The sequence below is a fragment of the Ursus arctos genome, unplaced genomic scaffold (genome assembly GCF_023065955.2).
Source record: "Ursus arctos isolate Adak ecotype North America unplaced genomic scaffold, UrsArc2.0 scaffold_22, whole genome shotgun sequence".
Classification (NCBI taxonomy): Eukaryota; Metazoa; Chordata; class Mammalia; order Carnivora; family Ursidae; genus Ursus; species Ursus arctos.
This window is the reverse complement of record NW_026622897.1, coordinates 20273376-20298581: the sequence shown is the minus strand read 5'-3', so window position 1 is coordinate 20298581 and position 25206 is coordinate 20273376. Positions and strand designations below refer to the sequence as shown.

At 39.7% G+C, this 25206-nt stretch overlaps 1 protein-coding gene across 5 annotated transcripts in view; it reads right to left on the bottom strand.

Moving 5' to 3' along the window:
• Positions 1-15254: 15254 nt before the first annotated feature.
• Positions 15255-25206, bottom strand: part of CHEK1 (checkpoint kinase 1) — a 30053-nt gene continuing 20101 nt past the window's right edge. For 3 of the 5 annotated variants that reach the window (XM_026505471.4, XM_057316672.1, XM_057316670.1), the window contains exons 9-13: positions 23342-23450; positions 22976-23153; positions 22582-22713; positions 19948-20049; positions 15255-18757 (exon numbers count right to left, since the gene is read on the bottom strand). In XM_026505471.4, coding sequence (XP_026361256.1) covers positions 18662-18757; positions 19948-20049; positions 22582-22713; positions 22976-23153; positions 23342-23450 — 617 coding nt within the window. In that variant the 3' untranslated portion in view covers positions 15255-18661. Of the gene's footprint in view, positions 18758-19947; positions 20050-22581; positions 22714-22975; positions 23154-23341; positions 23451-24872; positions 24909-25206 lie in introns of all 5 variants that reach the window. The other 2 variants (XM_057316671.1, XM_057316669.1) reach the window with 1 other exon arrangement.

Here is a 25206-nt window from a genome sequence, read left to right as displayed (position 1 = left end):
ACTAGCACTTACAGAATATATACTCCATGCTATGTGATGCATGTAGCAGTTTGTTTATGCTTTCTCTTTTAATCCTGAAAACAATTTTACAAAATTATTAAGATTACAGGATCCTAAGCAAGACAAATTGGAGAGTTTGTCACAAGCCAAAATAAATGGTGGTGGTCCAGAGATTCCATCAGGCTCCTTTTCAAATTTCTGAGTGAAAATTATTTTGGATACAGAGTACCATCCCTTGATAAACTGGCATTCAAAAATAAAGGCCCAAAACCTGGAACTAAAATCCCAAAAGAATTCTCAACTTAAAATATGGTCTACTGGGGCACCTGGGTGGCTCAGTCTGTTAAGCATCCAACTCTTGGTTTTGGCTCAGGTCCTGATCTCATGGGTCCTGAGATCAAGCCCCATGTGGGGCTCCCCACTCAGGAGGAATCTGCTTGGATATTCTCTCTTCTCTGCCTCTTCACCTACTTGTGCTCTCTCTCTCTCTCAAATAAATAAAATCTTAAAAAGAAAGAAGAAAGAAAGAAAGAAAGAAAGAAAGAAGGAAGGAAGGAAGGAAGGAAGGAAGGAAGGAAGAAAGAAAGAAAGAAAGAAAGAAAGAAAGAAAGAAAGAAAGAAAGAAAGAAAGAAAGAAAGAAATATGGTCCACTGAGGTCAAGAAGAAAAATGAAATCCTACTAAAATTATTGACTTTTTTTTTTTTTGAGGGAAGGGGATAAATATTAGCCAAATCTATTCTATAAATATAGCTACATATGTTGAGGAAATAAGTTCAAATATGTGATCAAAATGTAAGGGAAGGGAGTTCTGGCTTTAATTAATAGTGGAATAGTTTGGTCGAACTAACCATCTTTTAGATAACAATTATAAACAGGGTGAAAAATAAGAAAGAACTATTTGAAAGTTCCTTGAGAGAAACTGGAGAGAAGTCTTCCCCCAAGAGATAGGAAGAGTGCCAAGTGAGATTTGCAAGTCTGTGGTCTTATGCCTGAGAGGACTTCTTAGTCCACATATCAAGGGAGGGCAAAAACCCACAGTTGACTGGTTTGAGGATTCAGAGAACAAAGATTAGGGCTGGCAGAGCAGCCACCAAATTAGGGAAATCCAGGAAAGAAAGAAGCCACAATTAAACCTCAAAATGAGTATAAACTGTGACCAAATTCTTGGCTGATCTCTGACTCCAGGAGGTCTGACAATAGCAGCTGGATGCTGAAAGAACTGAGCAGAGATGTGTGCTGCTGTCTACCTCAAAGAAAACAGAGTTTGGACTACAAGTCAACCTAGGAAAACACAAGTCAACACTCTTCAGAGGAACACACAGAGTCCAGAGCCTCTAAAATGCACCATTCACTATGTCCACTATATAATAAGAAATTAGCAGACATAGAAATAAAAATGTGACCCATAGCAAAGAAAAAAAGGATACTGACCCCAAGATGTACCAGACATTGGAATTAGTAAACAAAAGCAATAAGCAGCTATTAGAGATGTGTTCAAAAATCTAAAGGAAAATAGTGTCATATGAATGAACAGATAAGGAATCTCAAAACAGAAACTAAAATTATAAAAAAGATAAGCAATCTCAAAACAGAAACTAAAACTACAAAAAAGAACCAAACGGAAATTTTAGAACTGAAACTACAATAACTGAAAAAAATCACAAGATGATCTTAACAGCATATTGGAGACCACATAAGAGTCAGCAATCTTGAAGAGAGCTCAACAGAAATTATCCAATTTGAAAAACAGAAGAAAAAAATATCAAAGAATGTGAACAAAATCTCAGTGATTTGTGGGACAATATCAAGCAACAGAACATATAATTAATTGGAGTCCCAGAAGAACAGGAGAGAGATAATAAGACAGAAAAAGCATTTAAAAAAAATAATGGCCAAAATTTTCCCAAATTGGGTGAAAAACAAACTTACATATCTAAGAAGTTCAGTGAACCAAAGGTTGGATAAACACGATAGAAAAACACATAGGCACATAACAGTCAAATTACTAAAATTCAAAGATAAAGAATAAAACCTCAAAATTGGTCCAAACAAAAGATACACTGTAATATGTATATAAGAGAACACTGATACAAATGTCAGCTGACTTCTCATCAGAGACAATGGAGAGCAGAAAACAAGAGAATTACATGTTTAAGATTATTTATTGGGGCACCTGGGTGGCACAGCAGTTGAGCGTCTGCCTTCGGCTCGGGGCGTGATCCTGGCGTTATGGGATCGAGCCCCACATCAGGCTCCTCCGCTATGAGTCTGCTTCTTCCTCTCCCACTCCCCCCGCTTGTGTTCCCTCTCTCGCTGGCTGTCTCTATCTCTGTCGAATAAATAAACAAAATCTTTAAAAAAAAAAAAAAAGATTATTTATTTATTTATTTAAATTGAGAAAGAGAGAACAAGCAGGAGGAGGAGCAGAGGGAGAGGGAGAAGCAGGCTCCCCGCTGAGCAGGGAGCCTGATGTGGGGCTTGATCCCAGGACCCTGGGATGATGACCTGAGCTGAAGGCAGATACTTAACCGACTGAGCCACCCAGGCACCCTGAGAATTATATGTTTAAAGCCATAAAAGAAAAAACCTGTCAGCCAAAATGTTACAAACAAGACAATTAATTATCCTTCAAAAATGAAGGTAACAAAGACATTTTCATATAACGAAATAGGAAGAGAATTCACAACCAACAGACCTGTACTACAGAAGGAAAACAAAAAAAAAAAGCTAAAGTAATTTCTTCGTGCTCAAGGAAGCTAAAGGAAAAGGACACCAGATGGCAACTCTGACCTACAGGAAGAAATGTGGAGGACAGATATAATAAATGTGGTAAATTTAAGACATGTATACTATTTCTTTTGCTAATTTTAAAAGCCATGTCTGCTTAAAGCTAAAATTCTTTTTAATGTAAAAAGATATATATATATATAACAATAATAGCACAAAGGAAAAGGAGGTAACTGGAACTACACTTTCAGAAGTTTCTTATTTTGAAGGCACCTGGCTAGCTCAGTCAGTTAAGCATCCAACTCTTGGTTTCAGCTCGGGTCTTGATCTCAGGGTTGTTAGTTCAATCCCCATGTTGGGCTCCAGGCTGGGCATGAAGCCAACTTAAAAAAAAAAAAAAACAGGGGCGCCTGGGTGGCACAGCGGTTGAGCGTCTGCCTTCGGCTCAAGGCGTGATCCCGGCGATCTGGGATCGAGCCCCACATCAGGCTCTTCTGCTGTGAGCCTGCTTCTTCCTCTCCCACTCCCCCTGCTTGTGTTCCCTCTCTCGCTGGCTGTCTCTATCTCTGTCGAATAAATAAATAAAATCTTTAAAAAAAAAAAAAACTTCTTATTTTTAAGTGAAGTAGTACAATATTAATTTAATTCAGTGTGAAGAGATACAGTAATCCTTGGAGAAAAATCATTTTAAAAAATACACAAAGGTACAGCTAAAAAGCCAATGGAAAAATTAAAATGGAATACTAAAAAGTATTTGATTGACTCAAATAAAGGTAGAAAATTGTGGCTGTTGGGGGGGGCGGAGTGTTTTCCATTGTTTCTCTTTAATAAAACTTTGCTCTGCTTTACTTTTGTTTTGCTGTCCTGTAATTCTTTACTGTGGCAGTGAAAAAAACCAAGGTTTCTTCCTGTTTCCATCTCACTCTCAGTAACAAAGGGAAGCCTCATACACTCCCCCTCCCTCCCATCAAAGACAATAACCAATCAATTACAGCTAAATACCACAGAAACAACTATGGTCCCATACCCACCAAAGCAAGCAAAGGCCAAGTGAGGAGCCTGCACTCCCACCCTAATGAGCCTATAATTAGGAGCCCAACACCCCTGCTGTGGTTGTGTCAAAGAAGGCCAAAGAGGGAGTTGGGAATTTCATCCCCCAGTAAGAAACAAGGCCCTTGCCAAACACTGTCAGCATAGGCCATGTGGAAAGCCAGGATTTCTGCCTGCACTTAGCAATAATGGGGAGTTCCCATTCCCATTGGAGTGGTATCAGAGGAAGTATAGTGGGGTTGGGAGTTTCCCCATTACCCAGCAGTAATGAGACAGCCCCCATGATAGTATCAGTGGAGACCACTTGTGGAGCTGGAACTCTAACCTGCACAGCAGCAATGAAGGGCCTCCCAACTTGGGTGTCAATGGGGGCCAAATGGGAAACCTGGATATCTGTCTCTACTGGATAGTAACAAGGTATTTTCTCCCTCATTGCTGGAACAGTGTTGTAAAAAAGGAAACTAAAACAAAAGGTTTAAGTAAGATTCAATGTCCAGGACATAGTTTAAAAATGTCCAAGTTTCAAAAAATCACTCTTCATATCAAGAACCAGGAAAAGCCCAGACTAAATGGAAGAAGAGGAAAAAAAAAAGACAATCAATCTATGCCAAAATTGAGATGATAGATATGTTTGATTATCTGAAAAAGATTTTAGCAACCATAATAAATGTGCTTCCATGAGGAATTATGAACATTCTTGAAACAAGTGAATGGAAAGCCTCAGTAGATAAAATGTTTCAGCAAAGAAAAAAAAAACAAAGAAATACCAAATAAAAATTTTAGGACTAAAAAATATAACCATAATAAAAACCTCAGTGGATTGGACTCATCAACAGAATGGAGGGGAAAGAGGAAAGAATGAACCAGAAGATAGAAAAATAGAAAAGAAAAAATAGAAATCACCCAATAGAACAAAAAACAGCAAAAACCAAAACTGTATATATAAACACAAAGAACAAAGCCTGAGGGATCCATTAAACTGTAACGGAAGATACATGCCATTGGAGTCCCAAAAGAAGAGAAGAAAGAAAGCAGGACTGAAAATACACTTAAATCATAGCTACAAACTTACCAAATTTAGGGAGACATAAATGGGGTAGGGGCATGAACACAAAGGGAAACCCTCCCTGACACCCTCCAAGGCACCAGAAAACAGCACTCCAACAGGGGAGGAATTTGAAGCTTGTGGCCCCTGGAAAGTAACAACAGCAACAATAAAGTGTAACCTATCGCAATTCCCATCTAGACTAATTCATCCCCTCACACTGACAGCCTCACTCAAGAAGAAGCATGTCCATTTCTAGGTGTTAATACTATTTATCTCATTCTTTACAATTCTATCCACTGTGCCAAACATTGATTTAAAAATTACAAATACAAAAAAAAAGAGAAAATAACCCATTGTCAAGAGATAAAGTAATTCTCATAACTGAACTGTGCAATGGCCCATTGTTGGAACTATTCATCAGGGAACTCAACTAAAATATGTTAAAAGGTTGAGTGAAAAAGTTAGACAGTTTAGACAAACAGACGAAGAATTTGAAAGGAGAAATGCAATCTCTAAAAAGAGTCCTATGCTAGAAATAAAAAAACACAATATCAGAGGTAAAGATTTTCTGTGCTGGGCTCATTAGTAGACTCAATACAGCAAAGGAAAGAAGCAGTGCACTTGAAGACTGGGCAATAGAAATGAGACTGAAACATGAGTAGATATAATAACAATAAAATAATAAATAATAACAATAATATACCAGCACATAGCATCCAACAGCTGTGGGATAATACCAAACATTCTAACATATGCGATCAGTTTCCCAGGCAGAGAAGAAAGAGAAAATGGGATGGAATATATACTTAAAAACATTATAGTCAACATTTTCCAAAAATAATGAAAAACATCAAAACACAGATCCAAAGAAGCTATAAGAATCTCACACAGATGAGTACTGAAAACACCACCACAACCACCAAACTGCTTAAAACCAAAGATAAAGACCAAATCGTGAAGACACCAGGAGAAAAAGGCACTTTAAGTAAATTGTGATAAATTAAAGGTGTGTACCATAAGCCCTAAAACAAGGTATATCTCTACATGATAGGATGGGATTGCTAGTGATGTCTCTTTTGGCCACTATTTCATACTTTTTTCTAAATTGAATATTTTACTTATGTAATTTAAACATAAAAACAAAAATTCCAAACAACATCAACTTAAAAAGATACAGGATTTATTAAGAAAAAAGCTACACGGTGGAAAGGGGGAAAGACTGAGGAAGTGTGTGTGTGTGTGTGTGTGTGTGTCTGTGTGTGTCTGTGTGTGTGTGTCTGTGTGTCTGTGTGTGTCGGGGGGGGGGGTATGACAAAGGGCCAGGAGGAGTCCCTTCCAGCCCTAAGTTCTGTGAGTAAGAGAGAGGCAAGATATTGGAGCCATTATGACACTGGTCAGACTGGCAGAAAAGGAGCCTCTAAATGGAAGGCACATTGAGGGCAGGGATCAGGTCTGTTTTATTCGCTGTTCTAAAATCAACATCTAATTACAGAGCCTAGCAGGCAGAAAATATGCATTGAAGGAAGGGAAAGAAGGAGGGGGACGAGCTTGTTATATTCCAGCCAGTGATAGGAGAAGGGAGAGAGGGATGGAGGTACAGAGAGAGAAAGGGAGGAGACAAGAATCTGAGAAAAAGAGCACCAAGTGCCATGGGAAACAGAAGCCTTGATCTGGTGGGGGAAGCTGTGGAAATGTCAATACCCAGAGCTGAATAGGACCAGGCTTCAGGGCTTGAACAGGGGCAAGGTGGCCTCATCCTTTGAGGCTACAGGAGCACAGAAAGGGGCTCAATGAATAACTGAGCAGGTCATAGATGGCCCAACTCTCTACAGTTGTTCACAGTGTCACTGGGGGATTCAAAAGGAATCTGAGCCCTTGGTCTCAAGACAGGCACGGAGAGGTCCCCCAGTCCTGGTGTCCATATGGGAGACTGTCATCTGGAGAGGAAGACAAGAGAAGAGGATCTCTGATTTGTAGCCTCCAAGATCAAGCCACCACCCTGCAAGGACATGGGGGGCCCCTAGTGGGCCATCTTCCCCCAAGCCCTCACCTTGCCCCCAAGGCCTCCAGTTCCCAAAAGCACTACCACAAACAAGCTCCGCTGGAATTTGCATAGCCAGTCCCTCCCATCCCTGAGTCTGCGTGGGGACTCCCCAAAGACCCAGGGACCCCTCAACAAGCCCCTTTTCCCCTGATAACTCTGTTGGTCCAGTCAAGGGCCAGTGGCAGTTCAGCACCAGATCCAGGACCCTTGTGCAACTTTTTTTCCCCAAAAATGATTTCACGGTCCTTTATTCACTCTCAGGTGTATGCTTAGATGATATTTAAATACTGCCATGTTGATTTTGGCCCTTGGCTCAAACACTAATTTTGCATACAGTAACAGAACCCCGATCTGGGAGAGCTTTCCCAGTGCTTAAGGGTGGAGTGTGCAGGGAAGATCTGAATGCCAAGCCCTGTAAGGAATTTCCAGATTATAATTCCAGGAAGCAGATTATAGAGCTCTGGGGAAATTAACTTAAAGCAATCCCCCACAGGGAAATCCATGATGCATTCTGGCCATGGCCCCTTTTGCAACTTTTTAGAAAAAAACCCTTCCTGATCTCTCTGCTTTTGATCCCAGGGCTCCTGAGAGCCACCTGCCTCAAAATCAGGCAATGGTCACCCAGGTGATGTCTCAGGCCCCACCTTACCTTCATGGTCTGTCCTCAGAAAGCTCTGTTGGTTCCCTTCAGTGTGGATGGCACTTTGCCCAGCCTGGGAAAACCCCCGGGTGATGAAAGCCCAACAGCTGTTGACCTTTGGATGCTGGATATATTCTAAAATTGGAAAGCGAAAACAGGCATAATGAGGCTCTCCGGGCCCTGCCTTCCCCCAGGTCAGAAGAGAGCACACCCTCTGGGCCACTGGCAGCCTGGACAATGGCCAGTTGCCAGGCCCGATGAGGTGGCTGAAAGCACGGGATTTCTGGGTGCTTGGCTCATACCTGGGAGGACTGACAGGCTCCCCATCTCCTCCCAGGGATGGACTGTGCTGCCTGGGAAAGGTCAGGTCCTACCCCGTAGCTCCTCCAGCCCCACTCATATGGTCCCATGACCATCTCCCCAGTCCTTCCTGAGAGGAGCCCACATTGCCTTCACCACCCACAAAACCTTCTTTGCTCCCTTTCAACTCAAATTGAGGGCTCTCAGCAAGAAGGCCTGAGGGGCCAGGGAGTGTCAGGGATTAGAACTGAGGTGGGAAGGAGGTGAAGTAAAATTGGGAAAGGGGGGAGGAAGGAGAAAGGGAAGAGCAGGGACAGAAGTGGAAGAAACAGAGAGGGGAGGCAGAGGGGGAGGACACACATGGGGTGAGGGGGCGAAGGCTGTGATCACCTCTGAGGTTAAGGTTAGGCCCTTGTGCCTTGCTCTTCACCTCCCCGTGGCCCACCAATTCACAGCTCACTTAGAGCCAGACCCCATCGTCCTTCCTGAAGCCCAGCAGCATCTGTCCTGTGCAGGAAGCCCAGCAGGAAGGGGACGGAGAGCAGCAGCAGCAGCAGCGCTGGGATGCCAGGTCCCATTGCGTGTGCATGACCAGGGAGCGGAAGGCAGGGCAGAGCCACAGGCCTGAGTATCGGGCTTTACCACCCTGGCTGGGAGGGCTCGCCAGTGGGAGCTGAGGCACAGGGCTGCACTTCCACCCCAGAATGAACAGGCTGGCTGCGGGGAGCCCCAGCTTTTCTGCCTGCCTCTCGGGGGTGGGGCACACCACCATGTGATTTCTAACCCTTAGATGGCTTTCCTGAATATGGTGTAAGCCCAGACTGAAATCTCCGGATTTCTCAGAAATGGATACATGCCTTGACTGTTGCTAAAACAAAACAAGACAAAACAAAACAAAACAAAAAACACTATAGTGAACATCCCTTTGACAAAAGAACTGTCTAACAATAAGGCGATCCTCCTTAGTGACCCTAGCAAGGGCTAGCCACAGAAATGTTCCCCACTGCAAGACAGCAGTACTGGCCTCCTACACCCGAACCTGGGACTGGCCCCCAGCCTGTCAGCAGTGTGGGCTCCAGCCTTAGCTGGGGACGCCCTCTGCTGGGTTCTGTTGCCACAGTAACACCTGTGTTTGCCATAGAGCCGCTGTCTCCCTCTCTCCTTCACCCCTCACTGCAGGGATTAACCTAACATTTTGGTGCGGAAACTCTGGACACAGGGCTCTGGCTCCATAGCGAGAAAACCATCCTGCAAGAGGAGAAGCAGCGGGCACCAGCAGCCCGCCCCTGGCTAACTCTCCAATCTGGGTGGGCTCCTTGCTTCTGACCCTGTCTCAGCCTAGATTTCCCCCTCCTGTTGCCTTCTCTTCTCCGCCCCATGGCTCCAGCAGGGGCCACTTCCCATTGCTGGACATCACATCCAACACCAGCTGTCTTCATGCAGGTGAGTTTTCCCATTTCTCCATCCCTGGAACCCTCTCATATCTTCTATCTGCCGGGCATCCAGGCTATGGTGGCGGCATGCTCTCAGCGGACACTCTCTGAGCGCTCCCCGCTGCTTCCTTAAAAAAATAGAAGTCTTTGGGGACACCCCTCTCATCTAATATTTTTCATTTCTTTGGGAACTGGAATCCTCATTCTCTCAGCCTCCATCGTGGGTCAGACCCCCTCAAAACCCCCTCGTAACACTCCTCTTAGATGTCTTGGGCCTGACCTCCAGCATTAAGCCAAAAACATCTCATTTTCTATTGCAGTATGGCCTGGCCACACTACGAACCAGATAATGATAATTGCTGGCCAAAAAATGGTGCTTTTAATTTCCAAGTACAGCGTGACCTCAGAAACTTCCTCCAACACAATAGAAAATGGTCTGAGGTCCCTTATATGCAGGCCTTTGTCAACCTCCAATCTAAACCCTCTCTCTGTCAACCCTATTCACCCTGCCAGTCCTTCTCCTCAAAACAAAACCTCCCCCTCTTCCCTCCCAAAAACACCTTTTGCCTACAACTTCAGGCAGACGCATTACTGCCATTACCACCTCCCACTTCTCTGCCCCCCTCTCCAGCCCATCCCTTGGTGCCTCCTCCCCCATCCCCCTCAAAAAAAAATCTCATGCCCCTGCCAACATACTCCCCTCCTCAGGGAGACGGCAGGGGCAAAACGCATTGTCTGCATTCATGTGCCACTCTCCCTTGCTGACCTTTCCCAAATTAAAAAGTGCTTAGGCTCCTTGGTCACCGACCCTACCACCTTCTGAAAAGAATTCCTATACATCAACCAGTCCTATAATCTTACCTACTACATCTAATTCATCCTATTGTCCACCCTCTCCCCTAAGGACAGGGAACATATCTGAGCAGCAGCTCAAATTCATGCAGACACACTCCATCAACAGGATGCCACCCACAACCCCACTGATACCATCATTGTCCCCAAAATTGATCTCAACTGGGACTACCTGCCCAATACACCCGATAGACAGAGTAGGGGCCACATGGTTATCTACCTCCTGGCTGGTATGGGTAACACTGCCCTCAAGGCCATCAATTATAAAAAGATTAAAAAAAAAAAAAAAAGTCGCCCAGGGCCCGATGAAAACCCTGCCTCCTCCTACTCCTGGCTTTCAAAAGCTGTAACGAGATACACTACTCTCACCACCAACACACACAAAGAAAGGATCTATCTTCACTTACACTTCATTTCACAATTGGCCCCAAATATCCATAAAAACTCCAAAAACTAGAAGATGGCCCACAAACCCCACAATGGGATTTAATTAAGGTGGCCTTTAAGGTCTTTGATAATAGAGAGGGGGAGCAAAAAAACCCAAAAAACTCAAGAAATCAGGCAAAATATCAGATACTGGCAGCTGCCATCAGGCAAGGCTCCCAGGGTCCTCAAAAACCTAATGCCCCACACATAAGCTCACCAGGACCATGCTTTAAATGCAGCCAACAGGGCCACTAGGCAAGAGCTTGCCCCAACCCCAAACCACCACCAAAGCCTTGCGCTATCTGTGGCAAAAAGGGGCACTGGAAGTTAGATTGTGTTCTGTAAGACTATCTCCCGTCCAATCACTTCCAACTCAAACCAATCCCCTAACCCAAATATAGGCCTGGTGAACCTACTGGGTCTGGCCACCAAAGACGGATGGGGCCTGGGGTCTGTTGCCCCCACCACCATCACTGCCTCAGAGCTCACAGTAATGCTGTCAGTATCTGGTAAGCCCATCTCTTTCTTACTGGACACGGGGGCAACATTCTGTCTTACCAGAGTTTTCCGGCCCCTTTCACAGCTCCTCCATCTCCACTGTTGGGGTGGATACTCTCCATACTTAAACATAAGATGAATGTATCTTTTTGAATTAGTGTTTTTTTTTTTTTTTAAGATTTTATTTATTCGACAGAGATAGAGACAGCCAGCGAGAGAGGGAGCACAAGCAGGGGGAGTGGGAGAGGAAGAAGCAGGCTCATAGCGGAGGAGCCTGATGTGGGGCTCGATCCCATAACGCTGGGATCACGCCCTGAGCCGAAGGCAGACGCTTAACCGCTGTGCCACCCAGGCGCCCCTGAATTAGTGTTTTTGGGTGGGTTTTTTGTTTTTTGTTTTGGTAAATACCCTGAAGTGGAATTACTGGATTGTATGATATTCCTATTTTTAATTTTTTGAGGAACCTCCATATTCAAAGAAAAAAAAATATTAAAAACAGCCAAAGAAACATGAAGCCTTATGTATAGGGAGAAAACAATCAGAACTCCACTTTTGCACAGGATTTAAAAGATAAATGAGTAAAAAATAATTGTAAATCTATGTTAATGGGTATATAATATATAAAGACATAATTTGTGACATCAGTAAAATAAGATGGGGAAAGGAAGAAGCAAAGTTGTGGTGGACTAGAGTCCTTTCATGACAAAATTAAGTTGGTGTTAATTTTAAATATATTGTTATAACTCTAGGATGGTGGGAATGTAAAATGGTACAGCCACTATGGCAAACAATATGGGGTCATCTCAAAATATTAAAAACAGATTTACCATATAACTAGCAATTCCACTTCTAGGTATATACCCAAAAGAACTGAAAGCACAAACTCAAATAGATATTTGTACACCCATGTTCACAGCAGCATTATTCACAACAGCCAACAAGGACAAACAATTCAAATGTCCATCAAAAGATAAATGGATAAACAAAATGTGAATTATAAATATAATGGATATTATGCAGCCTTTAAAAGGAACGAAATCTGATATATGCTAAAACATGGGTGAATCTTGAAAACAAATGCTGAGTGAAATAAACCAAACACAAAAGGACTAATGTTGTTTGATTCTACTTATATGAAGGACTAGAAGTTTTCAAATTCATGGACAGTAGAATGGTGGGTGCCAGGAGCTAGTAGGGAAGGGTAAATGAGGAGTTACTGTTTCATGAGTATGAAAGTTTTGGTGTAGGAAGATGAACAACTACTAAGAATGGGTGATGGTGATAATTACACAAAGTGTGAATGTACCGAACACTACTGAACCCACACTTAAAAGTAATTAAAATGATAAATTTTATGTTGTATATATTTTACAATTAAAACTAATACCCAGAAAATTTCTCTTTTTAGATTCAGACAAAATTATTCTGAAATGTATATGAAAAGACAAAAGACTAGAATATCTAAAACAGTTTTGAAAAGGATAAACTGGAAGGAATCAATCTACCAAATTCACAATATATATGTGTAGTAATCAAGGCTGTGCAGTATTACTGGACAAACAGAAAGACATACAGAACAATGGAACAGAACAGAGCTCAGAAACAGACCTACAAATACACCCAACTGATGTTTTTACAAAGGTGCAAAAGCAATTCAGTGGAGGAAAGATAACCTTTTCAGCATATGGCAATGCAACACTAGACATTCAGAGGCAAAAAAACAAAAACAAAAAACTAAACTCGACCTAAGGCTCATATTTTACATAAAAATTAACTCAAAATGCATCATAGCCTTAAATGTAAAATGAAAAAACAAAAACTTTAAGAAATAATGTAGGAAAAACCTTTGAGATCTAAGTCCAGACAAAGGATTGTTAGACTCTGTGTCTAACAGATCCCACAAACATCATTCATAAAATGAAAAATTAATAGCTGGACTTCACTGAAATATAAAACTTTTGCTGTTTCCAGACTTGTTAAGAGGATGAAAAGGCAAACTACAGAATGGGAGAGCATATTTGTAAATCACATATCCAACAAGGAACTAAAGTCTAGGACATATCATTTCCAAAACCCAATACAAAAAATTCCAATTAGAATATGAATGAGACAGGATGGCTGGCTGGCTCAGTGGGTTAAGTGTGTCTGCTTTTGGCTCAAGTCATGATCCCAGGGTCCTGGGATCAAGTCCAGCATCTAGCTCCCTGCTAGGCAGGGAGTCTGCTTCTCCCTCTGCCCCTCCCCCACTCATTCTCTCAATCTCTCTCTTGCTCTCTCCCCCAAATAAATAAAATCTTAAAAAAAAAAAAATGTCCTGTAAAAAATAAGAACTGGAAATCTGAACACTGAATGGATATCGGTAGGAAAAGGATAATCTTTTCAATTAACCAGTGTTACATTGGATGGCCAAGTGGGGGAAGAAATGAACCTTGACCTCTACCCTCACATGATACACAAAATCCACTTTCAGGTGGACTGTATTTCTAAACATGAAAGCCAAAACTATAAAGCTTTTAGAAAATAATATACAAGAAAATCTTCATGACCTTGAAGTAGAGAATGAGTCCTAAATAGGAAACAAAGCTAGCCAGGGGAGGTCTTAACAGAACCATATTAAAATCATAAACTTCCACGAAATGTGAAACAATAACCCACAGAATAGACAGTGTACAAGCTCCTCGTGCAACTGACAAAGAACCAGTGTGCTGAACATATGAAGAACTGAAATCATTAAGGAAAAAAAAACAACAGAAAAATGAGGAAAAGACTGGGGGAGGCACATCATAAGATATACTCAAACTTATTTAAACTTAGGAATGAGCAAATTAATACCAAACAAATATTACACACCAGTAACTTGGCAAAAATTAGACTGACAGCATCAAATCGAGGGGACAGTCTGAAATACTAGAGACACATATTCTGCTGCTATGAAAATTCTGATACTAATAGATCATTCCAAACTGCTTTTCCAGCCATTGCATCCTCTTTTCATGGCAGTATAAATTGGTACAATCACTTTTGAAACAGTTTGCCATTACTCAAGTTGAAGATACGCATATCCTAAAACCCATCCTCCCACTCGTAGGTATACACGCTAGTCTCCAGGACCTGGAGAAATTCACAGACATGTACAACAGTGTTCTTAGCAGGAGTGTTAATAATAGTGTCAAACTGTAAATAATCCAAACATCCATTAGCAGTGAGAGAATACATAATTAGTGATATGTTCATAAATGGCATACTGTACAGTAATTAAAATCAATGAATTTGATACATGCAAGTTATTCATGCTAATAAAAATAAAAAAGCAACATAAAAATTCCATACAGCATAATTTCATTTATATGAGTTCTAGAACGGGCAAAACTAAACTATATCATTTATAGATGCATAAATAGGGGCGCCTGGGTGGCTCTGTCGGTTAAGCCTCTGCCTTTGGCTCAGGTTGTAGCCCCAGAGTCCCAGGGTCCCGGGGTCCTGGGACTGAGCCCCACATCAGACCGAGTAAGGAGTCTGCTTCTCCCTCTGCCCCTAACCTGCTTGTGCTCGCTCTTACCCTCTCTCTCTAAATAAATAAAAGTCTTTTTAAAAAAAATTAAATAAAGATGCATAAATAGCGGAGAAAACCAAGGAGAGATTATAAAAATAATTTTTTTAAAGATTTTATTTATTTATTCGACAGAGATAGAGACAGCCAGTGAGAGAGGGAACACAAGCAGGGGGAGTGGGAGAGGATGAAGCAGGCTCATAGCGGAGGAGCCTGATGTGGGGCTCGATCCCACAACGCCGGGATCACGCCCTGAGCCGAAGGCAGACGCTTAACCACTGTGCCACCCAGGCGCCCCTATAAAAATAAATTTTATGATTACTTCTGGGGGAAAGGAGTAGGTTCTGAGTGGGAAGGGGTACAACGGAAGGCTTGTGAGGGTCCAGAAATGATCTCTCTTCCATTGAGTTTGGTTAAACAGATTAACTTTACAACTGCTTGTTAAACCATACACATTTTATGTATTTATATTTATCTCAACAATCATACCCACTTCACACATCACACTATGCATACATACAATGCAGCACATGTTGACCTTTCCATCAAAATTTTAGCTATTTCTGGGTAATAATTCCATTCCCCCCATTTTTACATTTTGCAAATTTCCATCGATAAACAAACATTACTTTTAATAATGGGAGTAAACGCCTCTACCAACAGCATAATGAACATTGCAAAGAATTATGGCAGCTTATGTTTATTGAATGCCTTTTATGCAACACAGTATACTACCATCTTCATACACATTAACTCGTTTAAGATTAAAAACAACTCTAAAATGTAGTTATTACCAGTCTCTTTACAGAGGTGGTTGCCAATGCTCACATAATTATAAATGTGAGAGCTAATCCGTCCAAGTCTGAATAGAACTTCCCCATTCTACACAAATTCCAACAGCTGAGAAAGTTTGTTTACTAGCCATCTATTTGCCTTCCCCTTACAATATTCTGTAGCATTTTCTTCATCTGATATTTAATTCATTTATTCAACAAATATTTATTTCGGACCTACTATATTCCAGGTACTGTTCCACATACAAGATATACAAAGGGGCAAGAAGTGGGGCGGGGGGGGGGGGGAGATATACAAAGGGGAAAAGAAATGATGAAGTCTAAGTTTACATTTTGGTGGGGGAAGACAGTCGATAAATTTCAGATAGTAATCAGTTCTGTGAAGAAAACAAAACAGTGGGACAGTGACTGGGGATAGCAGAAACATTTGGGCTGAGATCTGAATGCTAAATAAGTCATGCGAACTACTGGAAGGGGTTCCAGGTGGTGGTAGCTGTAAACATAAAAGCCCTGAAAGGGGAATGAGCTTTGGCATGCTTAATGAATGGAAGAAGCAGTAGTAGAAGGCTACTCGGCCTGTAGTATGATGAACAAAGAGGACAGATGGTGTATCTTGCAGTTCAAGCAAAGAATTTAAATTCCATTTTTGATGCAGTGGGAAGGCAGTGGAGGTTTTTTTTTTTTTTTTTTTTAAGATATTATTTATTTATTCGACAGAGAGAGAGACAGCCAGCGAGAGAGGGAACACAAGCAGGGGGAGTGGGAGAGGAAGAAGCAGGCTCATAGCGGAAGAGCCTGACGTGGGGCTCGATCCCAGAACTCCGGGATCACGCCCTGAGCCGAAGGCAAACGCTTAACCGCTGTGCCACCCAGGCGCCCCAGCACTGGAGGTTTTTAAGCAAGGGAGTGTCAGAGTACAATTTATCGTTTAAAAAACAAGAAGTTAGGACCTGTGTCAAGAAAACACTTTGAGGGAAAGAGGGTTGGGAAAAGGCAAGAGTGGAAGTGGGAAGACATTAGTTTTTAGTAGGAAGTCCAGGGAGGAGATGAAGGAGCTTGAACTAGAGTGGCAGCAATCAAAATGGACAGAAGGCTTCAGCTCCAAGATATATTCTGAGGATAAACCAGATCAAAAGAGTATCTGCTTCTTCATTAAACAACTATTCACTGCATGCCGTAATACATGAGGCACAGTTCTAGGTGCTGGGGACACAGAACTGAACAGGACATATAGGATCCCTGACCTCAAGGAGTTTATATATTACATACTGCAATGAGGGAAGTAGACGTTTAATAGGTAAATAAAAATATAATGTCAGATAGTAAGTGTTATGATGAAAAATAAAGAATGATAGAAGTGGGTAACATTTTAGATTAAGTCAAGGGAAGACTCTGCATAATGGGTGACACTTAAGTACAAGCCACAAGAATGTTTGGGAATAAAGCACTCCAGGGAGAGGCAACAGCAAAGGAGAAGATCTTGAGATGAGAATGTGTCTGCTCATGAAATGAGCAGAACAGCAAAACAAATGCAGCTAGGGCAGGATAAATAAGAGAGTGGCAGAGGAGGCCCAGGCGCTGGTAAGACAGCAGATCCCATAACACCAGGAGGTGAGAGAGAATATTTTGAATTTTGTTTAAGTATGATGAAAAGCCATGAGAGTTGAGAACAGGGGGAGGATACCTGATTCACATTTTAGAAAGATCATTCTGACTGCCTTTTTGAACTGCTGAAAGATAAGTAATATGAAAAGAGAGGTAACAGTGCCTTCAACTAGAGTGCTTCTAGTAGAGGTGTGAAGTAGGATAGATTGTGGATAAATGTGCTAAATCAAACAGGATTTACTGAATTAAATGTACAGTATGAAAACCAGGTCAAGGAGGATTCCTGGGGTTTTGGCCTAAGGAACTAGAGAGATGAATGTAGCCATTTACTGGGATTGGGAGAAACTGGGGAGGAACAGGTTGGAAGGCAGGGACCAAAAGCTGGTTTTTGTCATGTGGTCACTATTAGTCAAGTGGAAACGTCTGCTTGGCTGTGTTTTTAAACGTCTAAAGCTCATGGGAGAGGTCAAAGCCTGAGATAACTTTGTTTTTCAGTTACTAATGACAATTATCAAGAACAAAATTCTTCATGTTTGAGAATTTACTGGCTCAATTCTTAGGAGTCACCTATTGCTTCAAATTTATTTCTCCTACGGATATACTGCAGTTAATACATTTACCAGTATACACTAATAAGCGATAAACTCTAACCATAAAATTTCACATATTCTTAGCTTCAGACTAAGATGATTAACTTTATAAATTACCAAGAAAAAGGAATACAGGTCCCAACCTAATACATTCAAAAATTAATATAAATTTCATCAGACGAACAAAGTCTTAGTAAATCTAACAGTAAAAGATTTAGGAATCAGATCTATTTCTATCACAGTTCTTCCTTACTTCTCCCTCCTCTTTTATTCCCTACTACCTAGAAGCTTGGTCACCAAGAAGTCCACAGAGTTATCTATTCATTTTCAAAATAGAATTTATTTCTGTAATAAAGAATTAAAATATGGCTGTGAAAGTAGAAAATAATATAGAAAAATATTTAAAATGTGCAATAGTAATTTTAGAGTAAAGGTAGTTAAGCACTAGAGTCCATGCTCAACTTCTACTTGAAAGACCAACCAGTATTTTATATATTATTAACTACAATGGAGAAAACATACCTACTTGCAATTTTAATTAACAGTTATAATTCAAAAACAGATTTATATACTTGGTAAGGCCCTTGTGAAAATATAAGTACAAATCTCGAGGATATATTTTTTGAAGTTGGCTTCACTTTACAGACTGATAAATCTACTGTCCAAAAGTCACAGGACTGCTTTATTACTAATCCATCCATATAATTAAATCAACACGGAGGAAACACCTACTTTTTGGATAAAACCAAATTTTTTTTAACAATGCGACAAGAATATCCTCTTTCATTACATTGGTATAAAAGCTGGTAAGCTCATGTATCCCCAAAGCTTGGTTTCCATCACATGGGTCTTTAGACACTAAACACAGGATGAAGAAGTATCTAGTGAATTCTATCCATTCATTCCCCAAACCTTTACTTACAATGAAGATATAGGTATTGTTTGTATGAAGTACATATAAAAAGAATTGGAAAATGTTTGGCTAGAGGGAAGACAACTCTTCAGAGACTACTGTTTGCAGTTTGCAGAATAGGATAATCTTCTCTAGGAAGAATAATGTCAACATAGCAGCACTATATTCACCAGGAATCCAATGGATCTCTCATGTGGCAGGAAGCCAAACCTTCTGGCTGCTCACAACATCATTCAGCTTCCCTTTAATCTTCAGGAAGTGTCTCTTGAATTCTAATCCATCACCCTATATTAGGAATAATATCCAAAAATAGTATCAAAAAAGAGACTGCCATAAAATCAAACTCTCTTTAGTGGTAAGAAGAGACAAACACCCTCAGATATGTCCAGCTACAATTCTCTTCAGGTCCTCTTATGAAGACCAAATATCCTAGCAGAAGTGGCTACATAAATAATTCCAACTTGTTTTTGGGCCCATCACTATTCCTAACACACTGGGCTCAGAGAGCAGAAAAATTAAAGCGATGCTTTAAATAGGGACCTAAGTCACTGTTTTCCATAGGCACCGGGGGTTTGCAAACTAAAATTAAGCTATACAACTACACTGAAGTCTTGCCAAGTATTTTGTTGTTATTCAGTTATAAGAAGAATTTCATTACACTAGGATCTTAATAATTTAATTCCACACTAAACATTTAGACAATGGTAATGCAGCAAATTTCCAACTTCAGAATGTGATCTTTTTCTCTAACCTCCTTTAGAGTCACGTACAATCTCTCAGTAAACAGAGAAAATGTTATTTTGGTCTTATATACCAAGGCCAAACTATAACCTCAGAATCAGTAATTTCTAAAGAAATAACCAGAAATGTGAATAAGACTTTATGTATATAAATATTAATCACAGACTTACTTGTAACAGATAAATGTTCATCAGTTATATTGTACATTTTGACAAACATATAATTGTTATTAAAAAGATATATATGGATTAAATAAGAAGTTTAGAATGTTTTTAAATATTCAGGGTAATTCCTGTTGAACGTATAATTTAGGATTATTTTTATCTTATTTTTACTTATTTACATGTTCTACAAAAAAACTTCTATAATAAGGAAAATGTCATTTGAAAAAACTGTTTTAGAAGGATGACAAAAACGAATGTTCAGAACACTGAATGAAAAAAAGCAAGTTACCATATATTTACAAATGCCATGTATATACAAATATAATGCCAAAATAAATCTGTACATTTAAGAGCATTTCCATATAGCACATACTAAAGAAGTAGTAAGACTACCATAATGAAATACAGTATAAAATAGGTCTCTTTCTCTCTAGATGATAAGATTAAACTTGATTCTTATTTTCTCCTTTATATGTTTTCATATTTTCTAGGTTTCTACTATGAACACATAATACTTCTTTAATAACAGCAAAAAAAAGTTTAAAAAAAAAAAAGTGTTGTTATACGTACCTTAGAAAGCCGAAAGTCGACCAAGATCTTCTCATCCATTTCTACCAAATTCACTTTGAAAATCAGTTTATTGTTTCTCCTATCAGTTGTTGATACAGTAACCTAAGGCAATAAAAATAAGTTTAGTCCAAATTACAAAAACATCTGTAATACTTCTCATTTCAAGGAATGACTAAAAAATACACTGGTATACCACAATTGTGAAACACTGGAACCTCATGTTCCAGGAAAGTATAAGATGCTTAACACATACACTGCTGGTGGGAATGTACAACGGTGCGCTGCTTTGGAAAACCACTTGGCAGCTCCTCAAAAAGTTAAACATAGAGTTACTATATGCTTTAGCAATTCCATTAGCAGGTACATACCTAAGAAATTGAAAACATATTGTTACAGGCTGAACTGTGTCCCCTCAAAATTCATATGCTGAATCCCTAACCCCTCAGAATGTGACTGTATTTTAAGACTGGGCCTTTAAAGAAGTAACTGAGTTAAAATGAAACCACTAAGTGGGCCCTGATCCAATATGACTGGTATCTTTGTAAGAAAAAAAAAATTAGGATACAGAGAGAGACAGTAACCAGGTACGCATGCGCAAGGAGGAAAGGCCAGATGAGGAAGCAGCAAGAGGACAGCCATCTGAAAGCCAAGAAGAAAGGCCTTAGAAGAAACCAAACCTGCCAGCGCCTTGATCTTTGACTTCTGTCTCTAGAATTGTGAAAAAATAAATTTCTGCTGTTTAAGCACCCACTCTGTGGTATTTTTTTATGACAGCCCTGGCAAAGTTCATACAAAAACTAGTACAAAAATGTTCGTAGTGGGGCGCCTGGGTGGCACAGCGGTTAAGCGTCTGCCTTCGGCTCAGGGCGTGATCCCAGCGTTATGGGATCGAGCCCCACATCAGGCTCCTCTGCTAAGAGCCTGCTTCTTCCTCTCCCACTTCCCCTGCTTGTGTTCCCTCTCTCACTGGCTGTCTCTGTCAAATAAATAAATAAAATCTTTAAAAAAAAAATGTTCGTAGCAACATTACTCATAATAGCCAAAAAGCAGAAACATCCCAAATGTCCATCAACAGGTAAATGGATAAATAAAATGCAGTCTTCTATCCACATAATGGAAGATTATTCTCCCATAAAAAGGAATGAAGTACTGATAAATGTAAACAACACAGATTAACCTTGAAAACATTATGCTAAGTAAAAAAAGACAGACACAAAAGGCCATTTATATGATATTATATAATTCTATTTATACAAAACATCCAGAATAGACAGTCCACAGAGACAGAAAGTAAATCAGTGGCTGCCAAGGAAATGAAGGGAGGAAAGAATGAGGAGTGACTGTTAATTGGTATAGAGTTTATTTTCAGGGCAATGGGATGTTCTGGAATTAAATAATGATGGTAGCACAATCTTGTGAATATACCAAAACCACTAAATTATACACTTTAAAATGGTTAAAGTGATGATTTTTAGGTTACATGAATTTCATCTCAATAAACCTACCTGACTAAAAAAAAAAAGTAAATTGCCTACACTAGTGAGAGGAAAATCAGGCTGGCCTCAGATTTCTGCACAGTAACAATTTCCCCTAACTTTTAATTTTGAAAGCTTACAAATTTATAAGACAAAAAAAAAAAAAAAAAAAAACACCCTGAAAGAATCTACAATAAATAACCATATACCCTTCATTGGTCTTATCAACCTAGATAAGTATATGTTTACTTGTCTTTTTTTTAATGTGGTTGTCTTTTTTTTTTTTTTTAAGTTTTTCAACCAAGCTACTGAAGACAAACACTTCACTTCAACATGTTTCTCCTATGAACAAAGACATTCTTCTGCAAACCACAATATTATGATAACACCCAAGAAATCTGGCACTGATACAAAAACATTATCTAATTTAAAACCATATGCAAATTTCCCCAACTGTCCCAATAACATCCTTTATAGCTTTCTTTTCTTTAAATCCATGATTTAGTGAGAGATCATACATTACATTATTTTTCAGGCCTCTTAAATACATAATATTCGCCTCTAATTGTTTTTTATGACATTAGGTTTTTGAAAAGCCTAAAAACAGATTAGAATTTCAATGTCACAAATATGCTATAATAACATAAACAACAAAAACTGGTAGGGGGGAGCGGGGGAGATGGAAGAAATATGAGATTGTTAATGTAGTCAGCTGTCATAGAAGGGAATCTTTGCTACTGTTATAATTTACGTATATACAGTTTATAAAAACATGACTTGCCTCTCTTGATATTTTTAATAACCTTAAAGAAGACTTTCAATATTATTTAAGGTAAAGAACATTTTACCTAAGTCTTTTCAATTTCAATTGTTTTTTTTAAAGTTTTTTTCCCCCCCCAGACAGAGAGAGAGAAAGAGGGAGAGAGCACAAGCAGGGGGAGTGGCAGGCAGAGGGAGAAGCAGACTCCCTGTTGAGCAAAGAGCCTGATGTGGGAAACAATCCCAGCACCCTGGGTCATGACCTAGCCGAAGGTAGATGCCTAACTGAGTGAGCCACCCAGATACCCCCCCAACTGTATCTTTTTCAAAAATATAATGATAATGATCATTTTTTACTTAAATATTTATATTTTTCTTCAGGAAAATCAATGAAACATACCTGATTCATACAACTCTTTTTCCATTGATAGCCCAATTTCTCACAAGTCTCTTTCAGGCATTGATAAGATTTGTCTGCATCCAATTTGGTAAAAAACCGTGTCATCCTTTTAACCAAGCGCTGCCAAGGGTTCTACACGTCAAACAGAGGAAACCTAAATAAATCTGGTATCACCAAAAGCAGTCATATCATAGTTATTTGGTCTGAAAATTCTTTTCTGAAGCTGCTTATACAGGAAAGCATCCTCTAATTCTCTCTTCCTTGTTAAAAAAAAAACTCTATATGCTAAAATGTCAATACCATATTTCTAAGATTTTTACATTAAATAAAAGGCTTTACGACAAAAACTTAAGAGGTTTTTCATCACTTATTTGAAAAAACTAAATTCCTTTACCTGTGAGGATCCTGGGGTGCCAAGTAACTGACTGTTCAGGAGCATATGATCAGGGCATGTGGGTTGGGAAAAACTGATCCCTTGTACCAGTTTATCAATATAGGAAGGGCTGGTGTCCCATAAGGAAAGACCTGTCCGTGGTTCTGGCTGGGAACTGGAGTACTTCACATTTTCTTCACTGGGGCATTAAGATATGGGGGAAAAAAATGTATCTTCAGATAAAATCAATTGGGCCTTTCTTATATCACATTACCATTCTCACACTGATAAAAATATATTCATTATTAAGAAAAAATACATACATGCATTATTTCTTATGGGAATATTATATTCAATAACTATTTTATCTTTATTGATTAATTTTACCTAGAGGCACTGTTCACTGGCGAGAAGTCCAAATTGGACTGAATGTGCTTAGAAAATCCACTAGGAGACTCTGATACACCACCTGAAGTGACTCGGGGCCTCTTTGCCCCTAAAAAAGAAAACATAAATACAAATGTTTTAAAACCACATCTAAACGCATTTATTCAAAACAAAATAGTTATATGATAAACAGTGGCTCTTTGTACATAAGAAATGTGGTCATTATAAACTTAGGAGGACTGACTTGTCAAATTACACATTTCACAAATCCTGATGTGTAAGTATGTTCCAAGTGTGAGGTTTCACATTAAGGCCATAATTTTAATGGTACCATTTATAGTAACAGACAATGGTCTATGGAGACAAAGAGACCTAGTTAAAAAATCAAAATTTTTTAAAATAAAAAATAATTTATGATAATGGCAATAAACATTATGAATCTACTCTATCCAACATTCTCTGCTCCCCTGAAAAAGGTACCAAGAATAATTATTATACAGAAAATGATGCCACTATAAATTCATGGTTACTACCCTTAGCTGGATCCTCAACACTGACAGTCGGTCCTATGTTTCTGTAGTCAGTTTCCTCTCCCTTTCTCCAAATGATTACTTCAAAACTTCTACACTCTTGTCAAATTCCTACAACTACCCATCCTTCCCTCCCTTCCATGCTCCTATCCAACGCCCATCCCTCTACTTGTATGTGAGCTCCATACCCTCCTTTCTCTTCAGGGGTCTTGATGCTCCTTCATTCCTTCTCTCTTAGACCTTCAGCCTTTTCCTCTCAACTGGAACTGTCCCGAAACCATTTAAACACACTTATATTTAGCCAAACATTTTATTTATTAATTCATTCATCTAAATATTTTATTAAGGCTACTATGCATTGGGCAGTAAGAAGAAAAAAAAAGCATGCCGGTATGCTGATGAGAAAGTAGGAGAGAAAGAAAAATTAATGATGCAAGAGGAAGACAGAAGAATTGCTAGACAACGTCCCTGAATAAGCAAAAGAGAACTGGGCCTCGTGCACAAGACTGAGTTGGCTTGTATCTGAAGCAGACAATTTATTCATAGCAACTGAGGAGAAAGCAGAGTATATGAGCACAGAGGCAGCTGGTTAGGTGAGGAGGAATGGTGATGGGAGCCTATGGAAGTTCCCTTATGATTGTTTCTATTTCTCAGTGAAACAGGAAGTATTGTCACCAACTGAGAGTGAGGATGGGGAAGGAGGTATTAGAAGTTGAAGAAAAAGGAAAAGGTATACAAATATGATTTAGAGGAGTGAGGTTGTGAAAAAAGTGAAGAAATGCATTATAATTGCCTGGCAGAATTAAGGGCTCACTTGAGATTAGTGATCCTGAATTTAAAGTGAACACTGTTATGTATTTGGGTCCAAATGCAATCAGCTGTGCAGGTGTAAATGTAGAGTAGGCAGAAGACTGGTTAGGTTTTGACCAGTACGCATGATGAAGACAGAATAGGGCCAGAAACCTGAAGCTGAATGTAAAGAAGTCATTATAATGACTGACCTTGGGATTTAAAGTAGTGAGGATGGAACTGAGGACCTAGGGAGGGAGCAGATAAAAGACAGTTAAAGGAAGTAGAATTAGTGGACTGCATATCTAAGTAGGATCAAAGGATTGCTGGAGTCAGGGTACTAGAAGAGGAAACCAGAAAAAAAAATATACCAGTAGTCAAAGTAGGATACTTGAAGAGATCACTAGAGGAGAGAAGGTCAAGGAAATATGAGATCAGGATATTGGAAGGATCATCCAAATGAATATTTAAATCACCAAAAACCCTGAGAAAATGTACATCAGAATCAAGTTGGAGAGATAACAATGTTGCAGGAATTTTAATTGG